This window comes from Hyperoodon ampullatus (genome assembly GCF_949752795.1).
Source record: "Hyperoodon ampullatus genome assembly, chromosome: 15".
NCBI classification, from domain to species: domain Eukaryota; kingdom Metazoa; phylum Chordata; class Mammalia; order Artiodactyla; family Ziphiidae; genus Hyperoodon; species Hyperoodon ampullatus.
Genome location: NC_136928.1, coordinates 28,655,117 through 28,683,077, shown reverse-complemented (window position 1 = coordinate 28,683,077; position 27,961 = coordinate 28,655,117). Strand labels below are relative to the sequence as shown.

The window sequence follows — 27,961 nt, the reverse complement described above, 5'->3', positions numbered from 1 at the left end:
CTTATTTGAGTAAAGAAGAGTTGGGAGGGGGCGAAATGGCTCTTTCCTCCTCTTCCTCCTCTCCTCTAGTGTCTCTGTTCCCCTTTTGCCCTTTGGGGTGACGTCTTAGCTCTCCCCAGCCCTCTGATCCTGGCCTGACACCTCTTTCCATTCCAGCCTGTGAACCTGCTCCTGTTTGTTTCTGCAAGCCCTCCCCATCCCAACCCATCTAAATTGACCTTCCTCCACGGAGCTGTTTGCAAATCCACCTGGCCTTTCCCTTCTCAGAGGACTGTAGCATTTTATTATCTCCCTCCCCAGTCAGAACTCAATGATTCATATGTCCAGGTTTCCATGCGTGAAGTTTCCAGGATAAAAGTTTCCATACATGGAGCCCCTCTCTGGCTTCTGCTCCCCAGGGAGCTGGAAGAACTGGGTGGCCGACAGAGATGGGTCACACACCGGGAAGCCAAGCACAGTAGATTTACTAAGGAAATATCTGCGGGTGAGAAGACAGCACGTACATACAGAAATCCACGGCCAGAGATACCGCCCGGCACCACAAACACCAAAGCAGCGGGGGGCTCAGGAAGTGGCTTTGGAAAGTTCTCTTGACAATCTGAGGGCAGCTTTGGTGCTCAGAGATTCAAACAGAAAACCGTACAAAACCAACCCATAAATATATATATATATATATATATTATATATATAATGTGTGTATATATATATAAAATTGCAAAATAAAAGCCCAAGAAACGAATCAATCTGCACATCAGTGGCTCAAAAAGTGTTAGCGTAAAGGCAAAACCACTTGTGGGAAAGATGCACAATCCGGGGGGCTGGCATTTCAGTAGCAGAAAGAGTATTTGCATGGAACCCCTATTTGAAACTTCACAATACTAGGAAAAGCTAAACACAGACCATGTATGTACAAGGGAAGACGATTGTCAGACACAGACATTTCACCGAAACCATCCACAGCTCTAGAGAACACAGCACTCTACCTAGACCCCCGTGTGCTCCACCACCAGGTGAGCCGGGCTCAGGACCATTTCTTCTCCCCACCCCACCTCTTCCTGAGAAAGGGCGTGGGACTCAGCGGTGTAGGGTGTATCATAGATTACAGGAATTTAAAGGTGGAGCAACCGGTGGAGATCAAACAATCACCCACAAAGCAGGACCGATAGGCATGTGGTGCAGCTGAAAGGTGGGGGTGAGGTCCCCAAAATATATTCCCATTTTAGGAGGCCTTTGATGTATTTAAATGTAGCCCCGCTGTCCTTGGTCCAACTGTCTTCCTCCTTCTGGTTCACTTTAACAGACAAGATCTGGCCTTTGCGCTTCTCAAAATTATGCAAGATAATTTGTTGGAGGGGAGAAGAGTTTAGGGTTTTTCTTGCTAGTCTCCTCCCAACCCCCTAAGCCCTCAAAACATTTTCTTTCACTAAAGATAGGGGTTTGCCACGTCACAGCGGGCCTCACCCTGCTGCTTGGAAAGGGCCGACTACCCAGGGAAAGCTACTGGCTGGTACCTCCCCACAGCGAAACTCTGCTTCCAGCTCCACCTGAGTCCCACCCTGTGCTGGTAATGGTGACCACTTCTCCTCCATCTTCAGGCCCCAATGTCTCATAGTGACAGTCCAACTCTGGGGGCAAGCTTGAAGGCAAAGGGCACCAAACATCAATTTGGCAAACCTTCATACCACGTAAGTACAAACCAACGCAAACCATAGCTTCTGTATTTTTAAGAAAACCCCCAACCAGAGATTCTTCCTAATCCTTCCTAAAAAGAGAAGCCTCTCTACATAAAAATGACGAAAGGCGCTTTCTCCACTCAAGAGAGACACCCTGCCTGAAACCCCACCCTGAGGCCTGGGTGAGAGGTGGCTTCTCACCATGGGAGGCTAACAGGTTTGGGTGTGCATTGGCCACAGAGCTCTACACGTGCACTCTTAGTTCTGGCAAAAAAGAATCCACGTCCAAGTGGACAGGTTGCTTAGATGGGGCGTCTGGAACTCAACACTCTACTGCGTACTGTGCATGCTTTTTCATATTGTGGCACCAGTGGAACTGCCCACAGATAAACATCCAATGAGCATATTTCATTAGTTATTTCAGGTCTCTGGCTTTTTAAAGTATCCCTCTCAGAATAGATGTGGAAAAGTGAGGATATAATGCCCCACCACGTCTTGAATTGTGGGGAGCCCTGTCCTTCCTGCGGGGGTGGAGAGCATACATTTGTCCCCTCCTTCATTTCTTCTCAGACTCTTTGAATGTTATTGTCTTAGAGACTTCGCTTGGGCTCATATGGTAGAGAAGGTTTTAACAGACCCTCTTCCTCTGTGATCGGAGAGGCAAATGCAATGTGGCAGCTACCTCGAGTACTGCTGCCGACCTGCACCAGTACCCAGGGGAAGGGCTGTAGTTTTTCTCATTTGTTCAACAGTCAAAAACTGAGTATTCCTGCCTGGAGCTAGAGCATAAAATTCACACCGGTACAAAGATGGCACAGAGGCTGAGGGTAGGCTGTGTGTCTATCTGCCCCTCTGACTACCTCCATGGAGAAATCCACACTTCCTTTTCATTTTTTAGGCTTTCAGAAGTGAATCGTGATGTTGGGTGAATGGTTCTTTCAAATCCACGGCAACCAGAGAAGTGACCACATAGCACTTCTTCCCGTGTTGACAAGGGTAGTAGCCCTCTGTGATGGCAGTGCCAAATGACATCTGCATGACTGTCTTGCCACATTCAGGAGTCAGTGACGCTACTGGATGGGGAGCAGGATGCAAGGCTCAGAGTACACAGTCAGTGGTATAAGGGTGATGCTTTCCAGTGGGGTTCTTACTGGACCAGACTTCTCATCCAAATCCACTCAAGTTCTTTAAAAAGAATTTATCTGTCTGCAGAGGAAGAGCCCCGTTTTCCTTACAGGAGGGTTGAGGGAGGTTATTTTTATCTGTATAACCTGGCTGAAGTCGGACAGTGACTTGGGTCACCCGCAGGCCAGGAGGATCTTGTGGAGCCCAGATCTGGGCTGGTCTCTTGGCAGTGCTTTTTGCAAAGTCTGAGGAAAGGTCACGTGGTGTGGATGGTCCTCACACATGACTGCTGGGCACAGGCCAGCAGTGCAGGGGGAGTCACTGGCGCCAAGCTTGCATCTCTGTAACACCTCTGCCTCCTTACTCCCACCCCTGCCCATCTTCCCAAGGAGACAGGCTCAGAAACCTCTCCACTCCCCAGCTCAGCATCTATAACATAGCATGTTTGTCCACACTTTCTCATCCTTTTCCACAGCATATCCAAGCTTTACTAGAAACCATCCTATCACCTAACACTGCTGAGCTCCTCACATGAACATTTTTCTCCAGACAGATACTGGCCAAAGTATCCAGCCAATTTTTATTCAGAGCCAAAGAATAAGTCCCTTCCTCTCACCCTAAGAGCCTGTGGTCTTGTTTGAATGGCACATCTGCTTCAGCAGCACTCAGCACCTGGCCTCGAGCCTGGAGCCATGCCAGCTGCATCCTATACGTTCAAGAGGAGGAGAAATGGGCAGGGTGAATCGACAGCTCTCCCAGCAACTCTACACCAAGACAAAACAGAACTGGAAGCTGTGCTGAGCATGAGCTCTCTGAATAGTTCCCTCTCCTTGCTGAAAAGCTCTCTTAAGATGCCTTATCCAAAGAATGTCATGGGAATGAATTCTGTGCTCCCAGCTCACTATTTGCTATAAGGGAAAAGGCAGTGTAAGGCAGGCCACCACGTCCGTTCCAGTTTCCGAAAGGCCTCCTTGTGGAGACCTCCCATGCCTCCAGCGCTGCCCCCTCCAGTCAGTTCTCCACTCAGTCACCAAAGGAATTTTTCTAAGATGCAACCTGCTCACGATCTACCCTGACCACAAGCCCTCAGCGGCTCCAAACCCCATTCATGATAAAGTCCCACTCCCCCACACCTTCTACGAGTTTCTTTATGACCCACCCCTGCCCACCTGTGACGTGAACCCCAGCGCCTGACTCACACTTTCTGTCCCGGCCTCACTGAATTACTCCACGGACGCATCATGGCGTTTCATGCTCCCGTGCCTTTGCACGTGCTCTTCCCTCATCACCAGTGTCCTACTAATCCTCTTGTCCTCCTGGAAAATTCCTCTTTGTTTTGAAAACCGAACTCAACCCTCACTCCTTTCAGGAAGGTTTCTCTGGCCTGGAAGATAGCCAATCAACACTTCCTTACACCTCTTCTGCACCCTTGCCTGTTCTGTAACTTGTTTACATGCCTACTAGACTTAGGAACGTCCTTCAGGTGGGGACCATGTCCTGCCCTCAAGCTTGGTCCATGACTTAAGCTCATGCGTGGTTTTTGAATGCATAGGGAAAGAACAGATGGATGGATATGAGGTGGACCCATGGCATAAACTCCTGCAAGGCCCTGGCATGTTCACCTAAATGAGGCCTCCCTGTTTTAAAGGAAATAAAGAGAATGTGTTGAAAGCAAAGAGTCTGTTGACATCATCTCTGAGTGACAACCACTCAACATAAAAAGCTGCATCAGTGGTTGGGTCCCCTCTACCTTTCTCTTAACACTGCCTGTCACTGATTATTCTAGTCACAACGTTTGTTTTCTTTTAATGTCAGCATAATGCCTGCTGCTTAGTGGATGCTTAACAAATACTGGGATGAATGAATGAATGTGAAATCTTCTTTTTCTAAAAAGAAGGCATCAAAGGAGTGGATTTAAAAGGCATTTGCCATATCACAGACTTTTCTGCTTTGGGTTGTCCATCACAAGACTTCACTCAATCAGAAGCAGAACAGAGAGATGGGTCTGGGTAGCAGTTAGGAATCTGCTCTAGGGACACACAGTATTTGTGTTTTCCTTAGTCATGTGTCAGTTTCCTTCCTTCTCAAGAAATAGCCCAACAATGATGGTGTTTCCTGCCCCAACCAGAAGGCTCTGGCCTCTCCTTTGTCAGAGGTCCACACTGGCCCTGTCACAGCCCACATTCACCAGGAACTTACTGTGCACTGATCGGGGAGAACACAGGTGGTTTCCTACCTTCACTTCAAGTGCTAACGTTATGCAGTGGAGACCAGTCACAGAAACAAAACAGTCCAGGACTAAAACAACCACCCTCAGAGATTAAAGTTTTCTGATCATCATAGCTGTTAAGTGCAAAGGTTCTGGACTCAGACGGACCTGGGTTCAAATCCAGGCTCTGAATCTTTCTAGCCAAGTCACTGGAACAAGTCAATTATCCTTTGCGGGGCTCAGTTCTCTTACCCATAAAATGGGAATAATCTGACCCACATCACAGGATTATCATGAGAGTTAAAGGATACAGTGTATGTGAAGCCTGCACAGTGTGTGTGTGTGTGTGTGTGTGTGTGTGTGTGTGTGTGTAGTAAGTGCTCAAAAATGGAAAACTATGATTAAGAACTTTCAAAAATACTTTGACAATATTCAGGACAGAAAGGGAAAATATTCTTTGAAGACACTGTGCTTTAAAGAGAATTGGATTGTCTATTTTTTAAGAGTCAATGATGCTCATAAATCAAAGCCCCAGGGAAGAGTATGAAAAGATAGTGATGGCATCTAAAAAAATAGCTGTGGCTCTTACAGGCCCCAGGATTGATGGGCAGACAGTGACAGGGCCAGGGACACCCAAGCCTTTCTCTGAGAGCTGGTCCGAGAGGATTAATCCTGAAGGGCTCACCTCATTCTCCTCTGCTGGACCTAGAGTGACTGAGTCAGAACCCAGAGGAGCTACGGTCAAGGGGCCAAGGTCAAGGGGCCAAGGATGCCAGTTCCAGGCTGTGAGCCAGGACTTCTAGGTTTAAGGGAAGGTCAGGGGATCCCAGATGCCAGACCGGAGGGGGACAGGGTGAGCCGCGCTGCCCTGAGAGTCAGGCAATGCTTGAAAGGCATCGCATATCTGTGCTGTCCTGATCCTCCTTGTACAGCCCAAAGCCAACAGAGGATTGAAATTTCCCCAAATTTCGGCCCTGCTTATGTCAGAAGTTTTTCCTAAGCTAAATTTGGTTTTAGTTTTGAAGTGCCTGAGATGCACTGTTCAAATGGGTCAAGTTCCTGGTTTCTTATATCGATCGAACCATCCTCCAGGCTGTGGCTGATCTGGCTGCCCTCACGTCTGCCCACTCTTACAACAGTTCCGGCCGTCATTCCAGAGGTTCCATGAAGAAAGCTCGGGGTTAGTGGTTGGGGGAGCACAAGCTAAGCTATCAGCCCTTGGGAACAAGGATTAACTTCTGGTGGAGGGGACGGGTCCACTTGTGTGGTTCCTGTGAGCAGCAGGGCAGTTACCCTACGGGAAAGAGAAGAGAGATTTCTAAACATAGTGACAGCTCCATCAGCAGGAGGTTAGGTTCACGCAAGGACAAGGACCTTGCTCAGGGAAGCCTCGACCTGTCTGATTTGGGTCTGATTTGTGAGAGCTTGCGGCTGACTTTGGCCCCTTGCCCTGGGCTCAGATCAGGGGCAGCCTCCTCACAAGGGCAGCCCACAGCTAGGCAGTGTCGTGTAGTGGAAAGAGCACTGGACTGGGAGCCAGAAGACCTGACTTCCAGTGCAGGCTCCGCCACGAACCAGCTGTATGACCTTGGGAAAGTCACCTGATTTCTGTGGGGCAACTGTAAAAGGAGGGGTTGGTAGGGTAATCTCTAAGTTTCCCATCAGAGTGTGATCCAGGGCCTATTCGACCCCTCCTTGGCCCTGTGCTTCCAGGGACAGAGATGGGAGACGGCGAGGGAGGGGAGGGAGGTCGCAGGTGGGAGCCCCAGGGGGCTGCGAATCAGGACTCCACTTTCTCCTTCTTTTTGCTCTTCTTCAGGAAGGACGGGGTGCGGAATTTCTTCTTCTTCTTTGAGGGAGACTTGGAAGGCGAGCCCTCTGGGGACAGGGGACCGCTGGTGACTGACTCTGTTTTGTCCTTCGAGGTATCGACATCCGTGTCGGCGCTGGTGGTCATCTGGCTGAGGCCTTTGCTGAGGATGTCCTCTGCCGTCTGCTCGTCCTCCCTGCCGTTGACCACCACTCCTTCTGGCTGCGTCGTTTCCGGCTCTGTGGTGGCTTTGCTTGTTTCCGTCTTCTTAGCATCTTCTAGAAAAAGATCCAAAGACGTGACCCATAAGATTTCATTCAGGCGAGAGCTTCAACCTGGGGCTAACAGAACCATTTCTAGGCAATTATATAAAGGAAGTCTAGAGCAAAGAGAGGGGCGGGCTGACACGGTAAGGGGAAAGGGGTAGGCAGGGTTCTCTCCCAAACAGGAGAGAACAGGCCCTTGGCAGGCCGGGGACTCTGGGCTCTTGTCTACAAATGTAAACAGGTAATGATCTCCAGACACGGCAGCAGCCCAGCAGGGGCCTGGTTGGGAGCTTTCCTAGGAACAGACAGAACAAGGGAACAGACGCAGACTACAGAGAGGCTGTAGGAAGGGGAGGGCAGTGCCATGGACAACTCAGGGGATGCAGCTAAGAATTGTAACTGGTTCAGTTTCACTAGTAGAAATATGGAAATGACATGTTTTCCTACCCATTTCATTTCCTACACCACTGAGGAACTTTTCAAAACTGGAGAGTATCTTCCCAGTAGGCAGAGAGGGGCAGGCAGAGGGAGGGTGGAATTCCCTGAGTGGCATGGACCCTACAGACTGCCACCCTGTTCAAGGCCAGGAGTGAAACCCTCCTGCCACCCTTTCTCCTCCTTCCCACTCTCTTCCCACCCTGCTTCCACTCAAGCTTTGAAATGCCTGTACGGGGAAGGAGGAGGGAAAATTCTAAAACCGCAGACTCTGAAAAGTAGAAAGGAAGGTAAAGATCAACTAGCTCCTCCCCATTTTACAGATAGGAAAACTGAGTAAAGCCGTAAAAGCGGGCAGACCTCAGTTTCCTGCCATCCCAGCTTAGTGTTGTTTTCACTACGTGAAACTGAGAGGGGTGTGTGTGATTGTGCATGTGTGTGAGTGTGCATGTGTGTGAGTGTGAGGGATATCACACCACAAGAAAGTAGGAGTGTGGGAGCTGGGGAAGGTGGGAGACTGGTGTCCCTTACAGACAGAGTGGGGCAAGATAGATGTCTTGGGAAAAGGCTAGGGTTCTTGACGGGGTAAAGACTGGAGAAATGTCTGGTTATATGGAAGATGGGACGGGGGGGTAAATTTGGGGACAGTTAACATGGGCTAGTTTAACTATGTGGGTAAGCAAACGTCTTCTCCAATAACTCCTGAGGACTGTCCCCTCTTAGTAATGAAGACCTTGGCCCTGGCTCCCATTCTGCCTACTGTCTGGCCCGCATCCTGCCATCATCCATCTACCAAGTCCTCTAATGCGCTTGACTCCTATGGCCCTTACTGCCCTCCCGCCCACCATGCATTCCCATGGTCATCACTGGCCATTCTCTTGAACGCAGAAAAGCTGTCCAGACACAGCTTTCCCCCGTGACCACTCCCCTCTCCTCTCTTCACCTGCTTTTGGCCTCATCAACCCTCTGGTCCCTGGACCCCTCCCTGCCATTGCAGTCTGTTTCCCTCTGTCTGGACCACCCTTCTCTGTGTCCCCAACCTTCACCCACACAATCAATCAGCTTGAGTGTTATCCTCCCCTTAAAGTCTTTCCAGGTCCCATCCCTGCTTCCAGGTAGAATTTGTCACTCCTTCCTTTCAGCCCCTACTAGATAAATTTCCATCACAGTGACTGTAAAACAGTCACTTCTTTTTTATGCCTATCCCTCCCCTCAAAACTGAAATAAATCAGACAAGACTGTGTTTAATTATCTACGTGACTAGCTTATAGGAGGTACTCAAAAAATGGTTGTGGAATCCATGAATGGTTGAATGCATAAGCAAACAAATGAACGTGTGAATGGTTTTATTCTAACCAAGCCAACACCATACCTCATCTTCTTTCTTGTCTGTCCCAGCCTGAGCCTTCTACGCTGAACTGGACCCAACCTTGTAAACAAACAGCAGCCCTGAATGCTGGCCTTTGTCTCCTGTACCTATTCCCCTGTTCCCACTCTTGGCCTCCTGGGCTCTTGTACCTCCAATGGCCCCTCACTTGGATGACCCGTGAGGACGTGTTTCTCAAGTCACACACTCTCAGATGATTTTGTCACCTGCCTTCTAGCTCCACGAACACAACTATGGATCAGAGGACCCCCCATTCTGTCCAGGTGCCATTTCCTGCTCTGTGGTGATAGGCATCCTCGCCCCAGCAGTGGCCTTCACCCACACCCACCCGTTCAGCTGCATCTGCAACAGCAGCCCCTGCTGGCTTGCTCTAGGAGAGCACACTAGGATTCTTCTCCCCAGCCAGAAAACAAGTCCACACCGGGCATGCCACCAGCATCTCACAGAGCCCCCGCACCATGAATCGTCTGGGGAGTACCAGCAAACAGAACGTGGGGCTGGGAGGTGCCATGGGCCTTGGAGGAGTCGGGTTCCAGATCGAGGTCACCAGTCCCTCAGGTGGTGGGGACAGAGACCCCTGGAGGGTGCAGTTGGCCAAGAGAAGGGGCAGCAGTCAAGGCTCTAGAAATAAATACTTATTGGGCCCCAGTAAGGAAAGTATCAAGGACCAGCTCTGAGAGCCCAGATCTCTCCTTTGTTAACAGCCCACGACAGTTAAGGTCAGAACTACCTGGGTCTTCAGCTATTTGAAGGGCCCCAGGAGCTGCGGCAGATGGGAACTCACCTTCTAGCATCTCCTAAGACGAACCACTGGCTTTCTCTCCTAGATGGGGCACTTCGAGCTCTGGGAGTAGGAGACAGGTGTAGGGTGGGTGGAAAGGGGTAGAGGCTGGGAAATCGGGGGATCTATCCAAGGATGGTGGCCAGGAAGCAGAGGGGAATAGGGAGAGTGGATTTGGAACAAGACTGGACTTGGCAGCCTGGGTCCATAGCCACACCCTTGTGGCTTGGGAAGAGCTGAAAGGCTTGAAGAGGCTGGAGGAGGAAGGGAGTTGCTTTGGTAGGGAGATGCTGAGCTTGTTTGGGTACCTACCGCTCAGGCTGGATTTCTCACTATCCCTCAGCATCCAAACACTTGTCTCTCAGTCCTCCGATGTCCCCTTCCAGAAATGCCCACTCCCTGGACAGCCCACTCTACTCTTATCTGCCAGTCCAAGCATATATCTCCCCAACGTCTGGTTCCAGACTCCCTTGACATTTGACAATGATTTTGCCCTTCTCTAAACCTACCACCAATATATGAATTTTACACTTGAGTGTGGTCCCCTCCCACACTGAATCTGGGCTGGCCCTGTGGCTTGGAGAAACCAGCAGAATGCAGAGGAAGTGCCACTGAGCCAGCCTCAGGCTGAAGAATTAAGAAGGCCCAGTAGCTTCTGCTTCTATAGTTTGGGGAGCCTTGAGGCACCATGTGTAAAGTCCAACTACCTTGATGGAAACACAGATGGAGAGGCCACATGGAGAGGACCTACAGTTATATGGAGAGACAGACAGACAGACAGACAGAGAGACAGAGAAAGAGGCCCAGCCATTCCACTGTCCCAGCTGAGCCAGCCTTCCAGCTGCTCCTGACAAGGCACCTGACATGTGAGTGCACCATGTTGGAAGTTCTAGCTTAGTCAGGCAACCAGATGACTGCAGCCCCAGCTGACATCAGTGCAGCAGAAGAACCACCCGCTGAGCCTAGTCAACCCACAGAAGAACTAATTTCCATAAACCAGTTCTCATTAGGCACTATGATTTAATAGTTATCTACTGCTGCGTAACAAACCACACCAGAACTTAGTGGCTTAAAACAGCAAGCAGAGTAGTATCTCTCACAATCCTGAGAACACAGTACATAATGAGAACTCATTTATGAAAGCACATTACAAGGTCCTTTTATATTTATGAGCTCATTTTATCCTGATAACAATGCTGTAAGTTAAGAAAGGCAAGGATTCATGTTAGTCCCCCATCCTGCAGTGTTTTTATGCAACTTATTTGAGATGGCTAAATTAGTAAGTGACAGAGCTGACCTTCTGATGTTGAATGCAGGGCTATTTCTTTGCAGGCATAGCCAGTGCTCCTGAGGGGCCCCTGGGGGGATTGAGTCAGCAGGGGCAGGGACAGTCAGGAGCCAGTCAACAGAGAAGGTGATGACAGAGGTGGCCAGATGTGAGGGACGAGGACTGGAAGGACTCCTTCAGAGAGGCTGAGGGGGTAGGAGTCAGGGAGACAGATGAGGAGTGACATTGAGGTGAATTAGCACAAGAGGATTTGAGAGCGTGGGGACCAATGGTGAAAAAGTCATTCCTGATCCGATGGGTGAGCTACATGTGAAAGTGCAGATGCTACTCGGGGGGTCAGCCCTGTTGTCCTGAGGAGCTGGGTAAGCCAATGGGCAGCCTGGCCAAGGCAACCCAGCCCCACTTCACACCGGTCACCCCAGACAGCTCCAACTGGTGCCTCTTCACGCGGGGAAGGCACCAAGGAGGTCCACGCTCCCCAGCTCTGCCTGTGTTACAGGAAGACTCTTTTCTAACAACTCAACTAGAGTGTGCCTCTCCATGGAGCATAGATTTGGGCCAGAGAGAAGCAGGAATCCTGCTGCAGTGGGAACAACATCAGGCAGTGGGAAAGCAGTGATTCCACCCCTCACACTCGTCTCCTCCCCACTCCTGTCCCACCGAGTAGCAGAGGTCACTCCAAGGGGCTCCCAAGAGCCGAAATGGAATTGCCACCCCTTGTCCCACTCCTGCCACCAGCCTCCTCTCCAGCGGGCTCGCCTTCCTGCAGTTGGTGCAGGGATGCTGCAGACGGCAGTCAGGCCGGGTGCTCTCTGCATCCAGATAAGGCAGTTGGTCCCCAAGGTCATTCAGGCTCTGGCCCCCAGCCCTAGAAGAGGTCATGGGCTCCTTAGAGGGGCCCATGCACTAGGAAGAGGGGGTGCAGATGTGCACCCGAGGGCCACAAGCCCTCCGCCAAAGGGGGCGTCCAGCAGCTGCCCAAGGCCCATTCACTGTGGGTGGCATGTGCCATGCAAGTACGGGAGTGTGTTAGTGCACGGCTATGACCTATGTGTGTCTATCCTAGAGGGATGCCTAAACCACGCACAGCACATGTGGAATTGGTCATGACGTTTATGGTCAGGAAACCTCCCGAAGGCAGGGTTGTGAGCAGCAAAAGAAAAAACTGAGGAGCAACATATTACCTTTGTAAACGTCCTCCCTCCCCCATTGCATATATTGGAGTGAGTTAGTAAACAGCCTCTCTATACTTACTACAGAGACAAGTATTCAGAATCGGAGGAAACTCCTTTGATGAAGGCACCAACGGGAAGAGAAAGGAAGACGGTGCGGAGGCAGGTTGACAACACCACGGTGAGACACAATGAACACAGGCATGGGACATCCACTTGGGGCTCTGGCCTCAAGCAGATGGGCTTCCTCTGCCAACGCTGGGCCTGTGCTCAAGGCAGCAGTTCACTTATGGAGGGAGCTCAGAGTTGGGGGGTCGAGCTGCATCCACACATGTGGCCATTCTACCCGGGAGGGGGAAGGTTCTATCAGGACACCCAGCTGCTACTGTCTGCCTGGGGTTCAGCCCTCCCTGGTGAGGGCTCACAGTTGGGGTGGCGTGCCCCAGGGGAGGAGCGTTAATGCCCCAGAGCGATTCCAGGAGCTCATTAAAGACACTTGCATGATCTAGGAGGTTTGGACTATCATATTATTCTCCATCATATGTATATTATTAATCATAACCATAATTAGATCTTCTATTTACATCAGGCTTTTACTCTTTCCAAGTATGTCCTCACCTACACCTTCCCTTATATATATTAGAACCTTAAAAGGGGAAAATATTAGTAGCCCCATCTGACAGACAAGGAAACTGAGGCACGGAGATTATCTGATTTTCTAAAATTAACAGTTGAGTTGGACCTAGAACTCAGTTCTCTAAACTAGTATCTAATAAAGTGGTTTTCAACCTGGGCTACACATTAGATTCACCTGGAGAGATCTTACCACTCCAGGCTGCACTCCCCCATGCCCACTCCTAGACCACTGAACTCAGAAACCGCTGGGGTGGGACCCCGGCAGGCGTCAGGGATTGTAAAACTCCCCAGGTGATGCCGATGTGCAGCCAAGGTTGAGAATGACACCATCAGCCTCACCAGGGGGCTTGCCAGAAATGCAGGGTCTCAGGTCCCACCCCAGACCTACTGTATCTTCATTTTAACATTTTAATCTTCATTTTAACCAGATCCCTAGGCGATCCCTGTGCACATTAAAGTCTGAGCACTGGGCTGGTGCATCTAGAAAGGTCCATCAGCCAACCTGGCCTGAGTGAGAGATGAGAAGGCTGTGGGTCAATCATTAACTTACTCAGCATTGCTTAGACTCGGCTTAACCCGTAAGGTGTATTGTCACACCTTGTGAACGGAACAAGCTTAAAGTTGGTAACCCCCGTTTCAGGTTCTCTAGAAACAGCAGAGGGGAGAGTCTCCCGTAGGAGGGCAGCACCTGTTGAAAGACAGGTGCCCTGCAGTGCATACCTGCCCGCCCTCTATGCAGACCCCCTTCTCAGCCTGCGGAGGCACCTCCTCCCTCCCAGATGCTCAGCTCGACTCACCGTCCACAGACTTGGAGGGAGAGCCCACAGGGCTCTTCGTCTCTGACTTGGCTGGGCTCTGAGCTGGAGAAGCAGTTGCAGACTTTACAGGTGAGCCAGGCTCCTCAGGGGCTGGTTCTTTCTCTCCTGAAAATACAGAAAGCCAGCTCAGGATAGAGGTCAAGGAGAGGAGAGGTGGGCAGCCTGAGAGTGCTTTCAAACAACTGCTTTCTTTGGCTTGGTCCTCATTTCTCCTGGCTGGAGTTAGCTGCTTCCTCTAACTTTTAAAAACAATTTCTTCTACATCCTAGGGGAGGTAAATGGGAGGAGTCGGGAGGAGTCGGAGTCCTGTTCCGTTTCCTCCATCACAGGACATCTTTGGATGGACTATGTTACCCCTGATGTGGACGGCAAGACTGCAGGGGAACTCCCGCCCACGATTTGTTTGCATGTAGCTTATTGATTATTTATCTAATTTACATGTCCGGTCCAAACAATCTCTAGAGACAAAGAGCACCATATTTTTCTATCTACTTTTTCGATTGGCACCGAGAACTCCAAGCAAGCTGACTCCAAGAAAGCCAGCGAGGATTCTTCTAGTGCCTTTGCTCCTAGGAAGATGGCTGACTCTGGGTGGGGTCGGGGGCTGTGGAAGAGGGCCCTGCCCTGAGGGAATGAAAGCCTTGCCTGGTGGACAAAACCAAGAGCTGAATTCTGTGTCTCAGACCCCAAGTGCGCTTGAAGCAAAGAGAAGGGACAGCTCCATGTGGGGGACAGAGAGGGCTTCCTGGCTGGAGGGGGTTTGCCACAGAGGCCGAAGTGTAGATAATACTGAATCAGGCTAGCCAAGAGGAGAAACTCTGTCGGGAAGGGACAAAGGCATGAGCAAGCTATCAAGAGTATGACTACTTAGGAGTCAGCGTGGAGAGATGGGCTTGACTGAGATTCTGACATAAAGGACTCAGTTCTGATTGCCAGGCTACTTGGTTTATACCACATCTGATAGATCATCAGTAATTATGATCACTATTATAATGAACATATTATTACAGCTAACATTTGTCTGGTGTCTACTGACCTAGGCCACATTCATAGGCACTGTCCTAAGCCCTCCTCATGGATTAACTCCTTATTCCCAGGTGAGAGGGTCAGTGGGGTCATGGCAGCAGCACTGTGTAACTGTCAGGCACGAGCCATGAGGGGCATTGTTGTGATTAACAAACTCATGCTGATAAGAATATTATTTCTTGGGCTTCCCTGGTGGCGCAGTGGTTGAGAGTCCGCCTGCCGATGCAGGGGACACGGGTTCGTGCCCCGGTCTGGGAGGATCCCACATGCCGCGGAGCGGCTGGGCCCATGAGCCACGGCCGCTGAGCCTGCGCGTCCGGAGCCTGTGCTCCGCAACGGGAGAGGCCACAACAGTGAGAAGCCCGCGTACCGCAAAAAAAAAAAAAAAAAAAAAAAAGAATATTACTTGCTGATGGAGCAGGAAGGTCAAAGTGAGGACATGACAGAGAAGAGACAGAGAGAAGCAAATGAAGATTGAAAAGGAAAGCGAGACAAGGCTGAATTGAGCCCTGGGGGCCCTGGCAGGCAGCAAGGAAGGGGGTCCAGGGCTGCTGGCGGGGAGTGAGGGCCGTGGTTCGCTCTGCTGCCTCTCTGGGTGCCCCGAGCTCTCCCCTCCGCCTGGGAGGTCCTGAAGCACCGGCATCCCGGGGTTATTTACCATCGAGTTCTAGCTTCTTCCTCTCCACCTCTTTCTTGTACTCTTCCAGCTCCTGATCCGTGAGTTGGCTAAAGGGGTTGGGCGCTATCTCCTCGGCCTCGTCTTTGGTATCCTCCTGGCCCCGGGACATCAGCTGGCTCTCTGTGGACTGAAAGTTAACCACAGAGCGTGTCGCTCTCTGAACGCCGCAGTCGGGGCCCAGGCCCGAGCTTCCTTTCACACTCATGGGGCTGCCAGTGGTCTTGCTAGCGACAGCGTGGCATGCAGCTCCATGGCAACAGCTCGGGGCCTCGGGGTAGGGGTTGTTCACTCCGTCCCACGGCTACACCTCACCCCCAGACCCAGCTTCTTTGTAACTGCCTGGATGAACGCAGGGGGTCCTCCCTCTGCCCCAGAAATAAAATCAAAGAATGCTCCCAAGCAGAAGGAAGACACACCTTTATTGCGATCTCTCCTGTGCACGCTTGCAAGCCGTCACTGTGCAAGTACAGCTGGCGGCCCATAGTCAGTCAGCCAAAACCCAGCATGCAAAGCGTTGGCTCAACCAGTGTTACGCCAGCCGCTCCCCACCATGCACCCCACCATCCCGCATCAGCAGCACAAGCCACAGCACCCAGCAGTAAGTCATATGCAAAACACACAGTGGCTTTGGCGTTCTCAGTCCAAACTGTTAGTCCTGTTTTGCACACAGTCATAAATAACAAGGGGGCCAAGGTCCTGAACCCTGGATCTTCAACCCGCCTGTACTGCAGGTCCCTGAAGGGACATTGGCAAAATCACTGTGTTTCACCCCCTCTGGGGAGCCCCTGGCTCTGGGGAGCTCACCAGCTGGGCCTTGTGTAAGCTTCGGGAATCCTTTGATCCCTTTAGCTCGGGTCAGCTCAGACTCCATAGTCCTTTATCCTAACTCAGCATCCTCATCTCGGCCTTTGGGAATTCAGTGCTCTGGAGCCAAGGAGCCAAAGAAAGTGAGGGGGGTACGTAAGCCTGGGCGGCTGGCCCACACCACACACTCCAGGCCATCTGTCTCTGGCTCATCAAGTCTTCTGATGATGGGCCCATGGGCTCCTTCCAAAAGAAGGCAGCCCTGGGCCTATCTTAAGGAATCATGGGGTTCAAAAGAGTCCAAGACCAGGATCCCAAGAAAAGGGACTCCAAGGAGAGCACTTGGTATAAATGGCAGAGTTTTAAACAATTCTGATCATAGTATTGAACTCCCACCTCCCCCCATTATCGTGGGGGTATTTCTATCCTTGACCCTGTAGCACAATTGATGTTCCTTGTCTTGGCTCAGCTGAGGTGGGGTGGAGGTGATGACATAACCTTCACACTTCCTCTGCCAAGGGGCACCCACCTGGTGGGTTACAACCTGATCTGCAATCATGACATCACCTCAGTTTGCTCTGCAGAGAGGAATGGTCCCTGTATCCCCTGCCCCTGCCCTTACTGCTAAGGAAGATGCCATTGCTACTTTGCAATGAGCAGCAATGATTTCCAACACAAGCGAGAAGTCTGACGTTCACCCCTTTTGCTAAGCACTAAACAAAAACTGTTCTATCTCAAGCAGGGGAACAACTTTATATTTTCTAACTCTACGTGTGTTTGTGTGGGCAACTCACTGCCCCTTCCCATCCTGTAGGAGTACCAGTCCTTATATACATGTCTGCCGTCTGAGAGCCTGTGAGCATCTTCCCAGAGCTACGGCCTGATGGTGCTGTTTCCACGCACAGAGGCCAGAGCCGCTCAGGGAAGGCAGGCCTGGAGCCGCTGGGAGAGGCCAGCCGCGCTCCTGAGAGGTCACTCTGCGGGGCACTGACAGAGGGCAGAGAGGAGTTCCATGGGGGAGGCATAGAAGCCGCATCACTCCCGTGGGCAGGCTGGGCTGCTCCTCCCCTGCCTGGCGCCCATGGGGGGGCGATGAGACACTGTCCCCAGTCCTCACAGCATCCACTTTGCAGCAAGAGCACCAGTGCCCAAGATCACAGGGGAAGGTGGGCATATAAGGACTCAGGGGTCCTGCTGCCCAGCCCCAGGCACTGCAGACCCAGAAGGCAAACACGTTTCCCCTCCAGACAAGGGCAGCGTCTGCTGTACCGGGCTTCGGCTCTTCTCAGCGATGACACTCGCCAGCAGCTGGGACTGAGGCCCCGCCGACTTCACATCCTGTCGGTTTTGTTCTCGAATCTGTGTGGAAAGGGATGGGGAGAGTGAGCTAGCAGTCCAGCATCAGGGTGTGGAGTTGGGAGGGAGCATCCCCAGGTCACACTAGAAAGGCCACCCAGGGGCGCAGATGTAACGCATCACGTCCGCTCTGAGACAGTCTGTCTCCACGTCTGCTCCAGAGTGAATGAGAAGTTTATGTAGAACACCAGATTCTCATGAACCATGAGCAGGTCATTGAGATGAAGAGGGAAATGAGGCATAGTAGATCCTTGAGGGAAATTCTCAATTTTTAATATTCCTATGAAGTCCCTGAGGAATTGGTTTAAACTACAGATTCCGGGGGGGGGGCACCCCGTGCATATTGAATCTCAGTCCCATGGGAGGAGGGGTGGGAGTGACCCAGGAATCTGCCCTTCAGAGGACCACACACTGAAACACTGTTCAGGGAGCATACCCGACCTATTGAAGGTGTTCTGTTACAAGTTAAGTTTTTAAAGTAAGATTAGAAATATAAGTGAGTGACCTGTAAAGCAAAGGTAGAGAAATAAACACAAAGGATTTTGCAATCTTGAAAATGAGCCAAAGGGAAATAGCATAAAATTTGTAAAAATGCGATTTGCGGGCTGGTCTCTTAGACACATCTAATGTCTAAAGCTAGTACCTCTCTATTTGAGGGTTACACAGGATTACAAAAGCACAGCGCTTAGCACTATGCCTGGAATATGGCCAATAAATGGTAGTTTCTTTTCCATAAGAGGCATCTGGGATGTCGGTAAGTCAGGCGCATCCTGGGGACCCCCACCCACGCCCTTGAGGGAGAAAAGATGGGAGGTAATTAGCTATCACCTTACCTTGTTGCGCATGTCCAGCACTTCTTGGGGGTCAGTATACAGAGGCACAAATTGGTTTGGGTTTTCGATCCGTATGGGCATGCCACTGCTGGATTTCTCCACCTCGTCGGCCTTCATCCACTGAACACACACAAGGCCCAGTGGGTAAGGCAAAGGCATATGGCTCACCGTCCACCCTAGTGGTCCACCCCATGAGATCTGGGCCGACCAGCCTACGTGCAAGTCAGCAAGCCTAGACAAACACGTTCCCTCCTCTTGGGCCTCTTTGATGTCTGTCTCCCAGAGCAGAGATGGGCAGCAAATGACCCAGCGACCAAAGAAAGGCCCCAGATCAATGGCCATAAGGAACACTTAAGAGGAAGGACAGAGCCCTGGTGCCAGCTTTGACAGACAGGCAGCCACTGGTGTTGTAGTATTAGATGACGCATGGATGTTAATTTGCAGGGCATTTTTTTTTTTTAAACGAAGAGCTATTCTATTTGGCTGCCAGCTACTTTGTTAGTGAAAATCAAATTAAGAGCCAGTGTGTATGATGAGGGAGAGAGAGGAAAAGAGCACACAATTTGTAAAAACTCAATCTGTGGGCAGGTCTCACACATCTAATGTCTAAAGCAAGCACCTCTCTACAGAAGAGGGTTATAAAGGGAGTGGACAACGTAATAGAAGCAAGTACCCCATGCATCTTCTGGTTTTGCATCAGATGGTCAGTTCAAATGTTGGGTACCCCTCCCTTGAATTTCCCAGAAGCCCCTTCCAGATATGGGAGCAAAAAGCTTTCATGCTGCTGGGAGTGACCTGGTCCAGCCACCCTCTGGACCAAAAACTCAGCATAGGGTGCAAGAAGCAGGTGATCTGCTCTGTAGGCATGAAAAGCTTCTCCCAGATGCCCAATGGAAGCCTTAAGGGGAGACAGGACTAGTGCAGGCCCAGGGGAGGTTTACTGTTTCCCTTTTAAAGCGGCTTAGCCCACACAGGTAGCCGGGCACTCTCCTTCCACCCCAACCTCCCCAGCGGAGCCCCGTCTGCCCTCCTTACTGTGGTCTTTGGCCGGGGGCTGCCCATGCTCCTCTGGACCTCGTCGGCCACGTTGACCCGCAGGTAGGTGTTGGGCGTGTTAAGCCAGCGGGTCTTCTCCTTCTGCTGCTTCTGGGCGTGTTGCCTCAGGGCGGGCACCGGGGTGCCGTCCTCCTCAAACACGAAGGCTGTGACCGTGGCTGGAATCTCCACCTCACTTTTGTGTTTGGTTTTCTCTTGAACAAAGGGGTAGCGGTAGGTGTAGCCTGTTCTGTAACCCTAAAAAGGACAAAAATAGAAGCACATGTGGTGGGGAAAATGGTCAGTTACATGCCTGCTCGCCCGCCCACACGTTTTACCCCCTTCCATCTAAAGGACTCAGTTTAACCCAAAGTCTCTGTAATACAACCCAGGCCTTGCCACACCTCTGCTGTATTTCAGAATTGTTCCCTGTCTTGCTCCCCCAACCCCTCCCCTCCTCCACCCCAACAAGCCCTCTGATCAGGGATGAGAAAGTCCCCAGAATCTTGTGGACCAGACAGAGCTCCAGCTTTTGGTCTGATCCAGTAGTTTTCAACACAACAGAATCATGCGGGAGCTTTAAAAATGTAGATGCCTGGGCTCACCTCAGAGTTTCCCATTTCATTGGACAGTGGTGGTGCAATCTGGGCTACAGGATTTTAAAAAGTTTCCCAGCTGATTCTAACAGTAGCCCTCCCTTCCTAGACTCTGAGGCTTCTTGACTATTTTTCTCTTGGGAGCACTAACTCTGACTCAAGAACATCCCTGTCTCCTAAGCAAGACCATGTCCCCCAAAGGTGGACTGTTACTCAAAATGAACACTCGGGAATCTTAAGAGCTGCTGGAGCAATTCTCGGCTCTGTCTGTCATCTTTTTTAAAATTAAAGTGGCATTAAAAAGAAAGTGGATTGGGGCTTCCCTGGTGGCACAGTGATTGAGAGTCTGCCTGCCGATGCAGGGGACATGGGTTCGTGCCCCGGTCCGGGAAGATCCCACGTGCCGCGGAGCGGCTTGGCCCATGAGCTATGGCCGCTGAGCCTGCGCGTCCGGAGCCTGTGCTCCGCAACGGGAGAGGCCACAGCAGTGAGAGACCCGCGTACCGCAAAATTAAAAAAAGAGAAAAAAAAAAAAAAAGAAAGTGGATTACAAAAAAAGTACAGAGCCATGTAGAAAAATTAAGCAATATAAAAAACATAAGGGGGGCTTCCCTGGTGGCGCAGTGGTTGAGAGTCCGCCTGCCGATGCAGGGGACACAGGTTCGTGCCCTGGTCCGGGAAGATCCCACATGCCGTGGAGCGGCTGGGCCTGTGAGCCATGGCCGCTGAGCCTGCGCGTCCGGAGCCTGTGCTCCGCAAAGGGAGAGGCCACAGCAGTGACAGGCCCGCATATCGAAAAAAAAAAAAAAACATAAGGAAAAAGTGGGTTTTATGCAAAATCTCATCCCCAGAGACAACCACTAAAAATCCTTTCAGACATCTCTCTAAGCACACATATACAAATGCATGTATGTAAATATACAGACTATATAATTAATGCATCATATAATATATATAAAACAGTATATAAATGGACTGTACAACATAAGCAGCTTTTTAAAAAATTGAGATATAATTGACATGTAACTTTACATTAGTTTCAGGTATACAACATAGTGATTCAATATCTGTATGTATTATATGTGTAACTGAATCACTTTGCTGTACACCTGAAATTAACACATTGTAAATCAACTATACCTCAATTTTAAAAAATTTGTATGGGGCTTCCCTGGTGGCCCAGTGGTTGAGAGTCTGCCTGCTGATGCAGGGGACATGGGTTCGTGCCCCGGTCTGGGAACATCCCACATGCCGCGGAGCGGCTGGGCCCGTGAGCCATGGCCGCGGAGACTGCGCGTCCGGAGCCTGTGCTCCACAACGGGAGAGGCCACAACAGTGAGAGGCCCGTGTACCACACACACAAAAAAAAAAAAAAAAAAAAAAATTTGTATGTATTGCGAAATGATTACCACGAGTCTAATTAACATCCAGCACCTTTGAGGGACATGGTCTTGCTTAGGAGACAGGGATGTTCTTGAGTCAGAGTTAGTGCTCCCAAGAGAAAAATAGTCAAGAAGCCTTTTCTTGTGATGAGAACTTTTAAGATCTACTCTTTTAGCAACTTTCAAATATATAATACAGTATTAATAACTATTGTCACCATGCGGTACATTACATCCCCAGGATTACTTATTTTATATATGGAAGTTTGCACCTTTTGACCCCTGTACCCATTTCTCTCTGCCTCCCACCTGGCAGCTACCAATCTGTTCTCTGTATCTATGAGTATGAATTTTTTTATTTTTGGTTTTTGAGGGTTTTTTTCAATTCCACATATAAATGAGATCATACAGTATTTGTCTTTCTCTGTCTGACTTATTTCACTTAGCATAATCCCCTCAAGGCCCATCCATATGGTTGCAAATGGTAAGACTTCCAACTTTTTTATGGCTGAATAATATCCTATCATATATAAGTACCACATTTTCTTTATCCATTCTTCCATCAGTGGACACTTAGGTTGCTTCCATACCTTGGCTATTGTAAATAATAATGCTACAAAATCAGCTTTATAAGCTGCTTTTAGCTCATCAATGTGTCTTGGAGTTTTTTTCATGTTATTGAACCTATAGATACACAGCAACCTTTAAACAACTACATAATATGCCAGTGAATGGACATATCATAATTTATCTAACCAATACCAGTGGACACTGTTATTTTCAAAATATTATAAACAACCCTGACATGAGTATCTTTACCAATTTTTCTTTAGGCAATTAACATAAGTGCCTAGTAATGAAAATGACTGAGTCAAAGGGAGCACAGTATAAGTTTTTATATATTTATCATGTCCGTCTTCCCAAAACACTGAGCCAATTTACACCTCTGCCAATTGTGCTGGAGTTCCCAGTTCTCGTCTCCTTTCCCCACAATGAATATTGCTGAGGTCTAAAAAAAATCCTTGGCAATCAGATGGGTTAAAAGTAATATCCTCTACTTTTGTTTTGTTCTTTTTTGGATTACTAGTAAGACTGGATATTTTTAATTACACTTAATGGCCTCTTGAATATCTTCCTTTGTAAACTGGGTTCTCAGTTCATTTTTCTATTGTGATGGTCATCTTTCTCATATTGATTTGTAATACCTCCTTTTACAGTAAAGATATGAATCTTTTGACTGTCACAGATGTTGCAAATATTTTCCCCATACTTTGTCTTTTAGCTTTGTTTATATAGTGGGTGGGATGGTTTAAAAAAATACAAATTTTGAATTTTAATGTAATCATATCTGTCAATATTTGGCATCACGATTTCAGACTTTCCTGCCATGCTTGACAAGGTCTTTCCCAACACAAGAGCATTAAAACTATTAATCTATATTTTTAAATACCTATATCAATTTCCTTTCCATGTTTAAATCTTTGACAAATCAGGGATTTATCTTGTTGAAAGGACAAGGTAGTAATCCACCTTAGTTTTATTTCCCAGAAGGCTAACAGTCTATCTTTTTCCCACAGATTTATAAGATGGCTGTTTATCCTGTGTTAAATTTTCATGCGTTTGGGATCTATTTCTGGATTCTCTAAGCTGTAGCATTGATTGGCCTGTCCATTCTGGACTAGTGCTCCACCCTTTAGTGACTCAAGCCTTATCACACTGTACCATGTGGTGGTAATCACTCTTCTTTTTATAGGATTTTCTGCGCCATTCTGAATTTCACCTGAAAGAACATTTTGCTAAGTCCTTATACCTTCCCCCACTTTTGAGGAAATTACATTGAGTTTATCAATTAATTTGGAAAAGTTACCCTACTGAAGTTTTTAACCAAGAATAAATTATAGCTCTTCACTGATTTCAGGTTTTCTCTGATGTCTGTTGGTAAAATTTTACAGTTGTCTTTAAAGGGGTTCTGTTTAAAGTTTGATTTTGCTGCATTTGCAAATAGGATTATTTTCTCATTATATTTTCATTGTTTTGTTTCAAAATTTCATGGAAATTCTTCTAGTGTTTCACCATGATACTGGTGCGTGTTTTGAGAAAAAAATCATTTTAATCATGTTAAATAAATGGCTTCCTATCCTACTTAACAGCTATTATTTTTATAAATCAATATTAAATTTTTATCAAATAACTTCTGATCTCAAAGTGATCAGAAGGTTTATATTTTTGACTCGTTGATATCATGAAATATATTTAAAAGATTTATAATATTAAACTATCCTTCAATACTAGGAATGAGTCCTCACTTGGTTATTGTGTATTATTATTCTAATGTTATGCTGGATACTATTTGCTAGTTTTCATGCAGCATTTTTCATCAACTCAAAGTGAGATTTGTCTGAATGTGTTATAATTATTATGTTTCCTTCTTGGTGTCTGGTTTCCTTCTTTCACTCTTATCTGCAACAGTTTAAATAGCATAAGAATAGTCTGTCTCTTAAAGGTCTGAAAGAATTTCTGCATGAAACCACTTGGTCCTGGTGCTTTATTTAGGCATAGTTACTCACACAAATGTTAACAGGAGTTGTATTTTCATTGTGGGGTGTACCTTTCACCATTATAAAGTGACCCTCATGTCAGCCTGGTAATAAAGTGGAAGTGATTTGGAGGAACTGGGGGCAGAAGAAAAGGACTGATTATTGCAATGACCCAGACACAACAAAGAGAGGGTCCAAAGTAGTAGCAGTGAGGGGGAGGGGTGGTCAATGATACAGAAATGTCACAGAGGTAGGTTTCATCTTCGCTTTTTCGAGCAATCTAAGAAGTCAGAGTCTCTTCCTGCAATTAGCTCCTCACTGTATATGCTTTCTTCTTATTCTTGAATTGCCTCATATTTACGTCATATATCATCAATTAAATTGTTAGCTCCAGAAGGAAGGATGTCTTATAATTCTTTGGATCCTTTAAAGCCCACTCCTGGACATATACCAGTTAACGCCCTACCTGATTGATTGATTCATTCATTACAATAGGATATTGTTATAATGCTGCTCACCAGGAACAGGGAAATTAATGGCATTATGTGTTTTCCGGTTTAAGTCATGAGATTAGAAAGAAAGGCAGAACTAACTGCAAAAGAGGAGTGAACAAAGCTACAATATGAGAGAGGCTCCGTGGTCCTGATTTTTGCTGGATTACCACCTCTCATACCAACCAAGGGCTTCCTACCTCTTCTCTAAAGAGCACTCTGCAGGTATGATAACATCCACAGCCCTTGGAAAAGGGGTGGCAAAGGTCATCAGTTGAGAAAACTCAACTACTATTAGAATGACCACAAATTCTAAGTCAAGTGGCCGATCAAGGGGCTTCAACAAGTTAACTGTGATGCTGGCAGTTCTCACGCCCACCGAATGCTTCATACTGACTGGTTTGGGGGGAGCTAAGCCACAAAGGACTGGCCTGGAAGGACAACGGCAGGAGACTCACCAGATTGTCCAGCATCCTCATGAGGGCCTCGAACTCGTGCTCCCCCAGCCGGCTCTTCTGCATGGGCCCGAAGGTGCTCCCCGCCCACTGCACGGAGCCCAACTCGTGAGGCCGGTGCTTCTCCTGCTCCAGGAGGATGAGGTTCTCCACGCCCCCCGCGCTGGACAGAGCAGACACCTGCGCAAAGGGCAGAGAACGCTCAGCTCACACACACATGTGTGCATGTGTACACACACATCCCTGCGTGTGTACCTGTGCTCCTCTGTGTAACAGAGAATGGAGATCGGGGAAGATTAGAAACAGAAATGTCTGGAAAACTGAGTTGTAGTTGTTTTTTTCCTCCCAGAGGAAAGCCCCTCCAAACTTGTAGGGCATGTGCCCATTTCCAGGGAAAGAGGTATTAGTATTTCTTTCCTAATGTCAGTTCTTAGGGGGATATAGCAAGTGTTAAACCTTAAGAATAAAACAATGCAGAGTACTGAAAAATTACCTGGGACACAGACAAACCTCAAATTGTGATTATTTCTGGGAAAGGAGGGAAGATGAGAAAAGGGGACTTCAATTCTTGTCTGTAATATTTTACTTCTTCCAGAGGAAAATGCCATTGATATTTGTTAAATCTGGTTGGTAGCGGGTGTCTATTATATGACTCTCTGCACTTTTCTATATGTCTGAAATATTTCCCCTTAAAGAAAAAAAAAGTCACTTGAAAGAAATAAGCTGCCTTCTAGGCCAGTGAAATATGAGTGTAGCTGCATGCTGGGCTGAATTAACAGGTCTAAAGGCAGAAGACCCTCCATGATGGCGTTAGCCAGTCAAGGAAGCCCAGAAAGAGGAGACACATGAAATGCTGACAGTCACAGCCGGGCACTGTGTAGGCCTTAGGAAGCTTTTCCAGAAGACTTAGAGTGTTTGTCCCACTGTCAAGGCTCCATGGGGAAGGGACAATCCAGGTGGCTACAGGCAACGGACTCTGACTTTTAGGGCAAGTGGTGTGTGTATAAAGCAGGCAATTTTAGAACGATCCTAAAAACATTCATGAATCCAACTAATCTTATTTTCTAATTCCATGCTCATCTAAAAGCACATTCTATTTACTCCCTGTATCTGCCACTCAGATATAATTGGTCATGGTTTGGCTTCCTGGGTAAGTCCAGAGAGAGATGGTGGTTTCCAAGTATTGTAGGTAGTGAAGCTGGAGTTTTATACTGCACATCAAGACCCCAGCATTCTGATTAATATTTGATATCCCATGTAAACCTGCTTGTTACGGGGGAAAGGCTCTGATTATATAAACTTTCAGTGTTCCAGTTTTTGTGCCAGTTATTATTTTACTGAAAATGTAAATAATCCAATGTAGCTTGCTGACCAACACAGGTCTATGAACACATGAGGATCCTGGACACACTCCAGAGTGTGTTAAATTCACCAGTGTAACACATGGCCCCTGTGAGACTTCCTAGAGGTCAGCCAGGCAGCCTTTCCAAGGTGACCCCCGTCACTCTGTGAAGAGGAAGAACAAGCATTTCCACGCCCTCCTCATCCAAGGCATGTGTCCTATGGAAGCCTCCATTTTTATCTTAAAAAGATGACTCCGCACCCTACAAATATAGAGACTTCGAGGCCTTTTATTCCATTCTCTCACCAAAAATGAGTCCTTGTCTAGTATCCCTAGAAGTGGTCAGCTCCGTGCCTGGGAAGGCAGCCTATTATACTGTTGTCCAAATGTTAGAAGGGTTACAGTGAGTTGATATAGAATACCCTGAGTTGAAATCTACCTTTTTATTATGTTCATTCACTGGTCCCAGTTCTGCCCTCTGCTGACCGTGTTTTCTAATTCCGAAGTCCCTCACACCTGGCACTGAGGCTGAGCACCTGGAAACGCACTCTCAAAGGTAGTGAATCCCAGCTGGTTGATCAATTACCAAGTTCATCCTGGACCCCTACCTGGCCAAGGCAGGGCTCCAGCTCTGGGACCCTGAGACCCTGACTTGAAGTGCCAGCTCCCTGAAGAGAGGTCCCAACCTGACAGCTGACCTTTCCCACCGACGCTTGCTTTCCTGAGAGGCAGTGCAATGTAGTGTTTAGGACGTGGGACCTGGGTACCAGGCTGTCTGGGTTTGGATCCTGGCTCTGCCACCTACTTGCTGTGTGATTTTCAGCAGCTATTTACCCTCCCTGTGCCTCAGCTTTCTCATATGTAAAATGAAAATAGTACCTACCTCGTGAGGATTATTTAAGGTAATATTTGTAAACACTTAGAATAGCACCTGGTGCATACGGAGTGCCATAGAAACAATTATGATAAATAAATTCTGAGGTTTTACCATGAAAGGCTGAGAAGCAATACCCCCTGGAGACTGGTCATTCATAGAGGAGGAGAAAACTGCCCACACCCTTGCAAGAGCTGCCTCCTCTCCCCTCCCCCTTCCCCCATCCGTTTCCATGGCGATGGGTAGCAGATGGAGAATTGCCTGAGCTGCTTCTCATCTGCCTGTGAACAGAGCAGGGAGCTGCCTCTCTCAGCAGAGGATGACCCAGTTTCCTGGAACCCCAAACTGATGGGGAGCAAAGAGAACGCTGTCCCCAGGAGAATGGAATAGGCTCTTAGCCTTGAACCGCTGAAATGACCATGGACGCATTTGCTTGTTTGCCAAGGCCACTGAGGGAGAACACTAGTCATGATGGAAACAGAATGTCGGTGCTGGTCATTTGACCATAAATGACCCTTCCAGGGACTGCAGTCCCAACAGCATCTGCAGGCTGCTGTACCTGGGCTCTTCTGAGCCTTAATTCACCCACACTCTTGGTCTAATCTCTCCTGTTTTTTTCCCACAACTTCCAGCTTCATTTCACCCTCTAGAAGCCTTCCTGCTCCACCTGCTGAAAAAAAATCCACTGGCGCTTTCCTGGGGTTATCTGTCCCCATCACCTGATGTGCTTTTAAAAGGTTGCATCAAGCCAGTCCTGACTGAAAAGAAAGTGACAGCAGACAGGGCCAAGAGAAGCAGCTGGGGCTGTCCAGGAAAGTGGCTGGCAGCTCTGCGCTTCATCACCCCAGCTGCTAGATGGCCATCCTCCCTTTGCTTAAATTGCGCAGTGGCCATTTCTAGGGATCTGGAGCCTGGGGAAGGCATCCTTCACCGTGTGGCGGGGGGACACCC

At 48.6% G+C, this 27,961-nt stretch overlaps 1 protein-coding gene across 2 annotated transcripts in view; it reads right to left on the bottom strand.

The window, feature by feature from the left end:
* Nucleotides 1–6,787: 6,787 nt before the first annotated feature.
* Nucleotides 6,788–27,961, bottom strand: part of ADD2 (adducin 2) — a gene marked incomplete at both ends in the record, with an annotated part of 38,182 nt that continues 17,008 nt past the window's right edge. Inside the window, 7 exons of one of the 2 annotated variants that reach the window (XM_079721454.1) lie at nt 6,788–7,095; nt 13,580–13,705; nt 15,285–15,432; nt 17,379–17,468; nt 18,299–18,418; nt 19,334–19,591; nt 24,798–24,974. In XM_079721454.1, the coding sequence (XP_079577580.1) occupies nt 6,788–7,095; nt 13,580–13,705; nt 15,285–15,432; nt 17,379–17,468; nt 18,299–18,418; nt 19,334–19,591; nt 24,798–24,974 (1,227 nt within the window). The remainder of the gene's footprint in view (nt 7,096–13,579; nt 13,706–15,284; nt 15,433–17,378; nt 17,469–18,298; nt 18,419–19,333; nt 19,592–24,797; nt 24,975–27,961) is intronic. The other variant, XM_079721455.1, reaches the window with a different exon arrangement.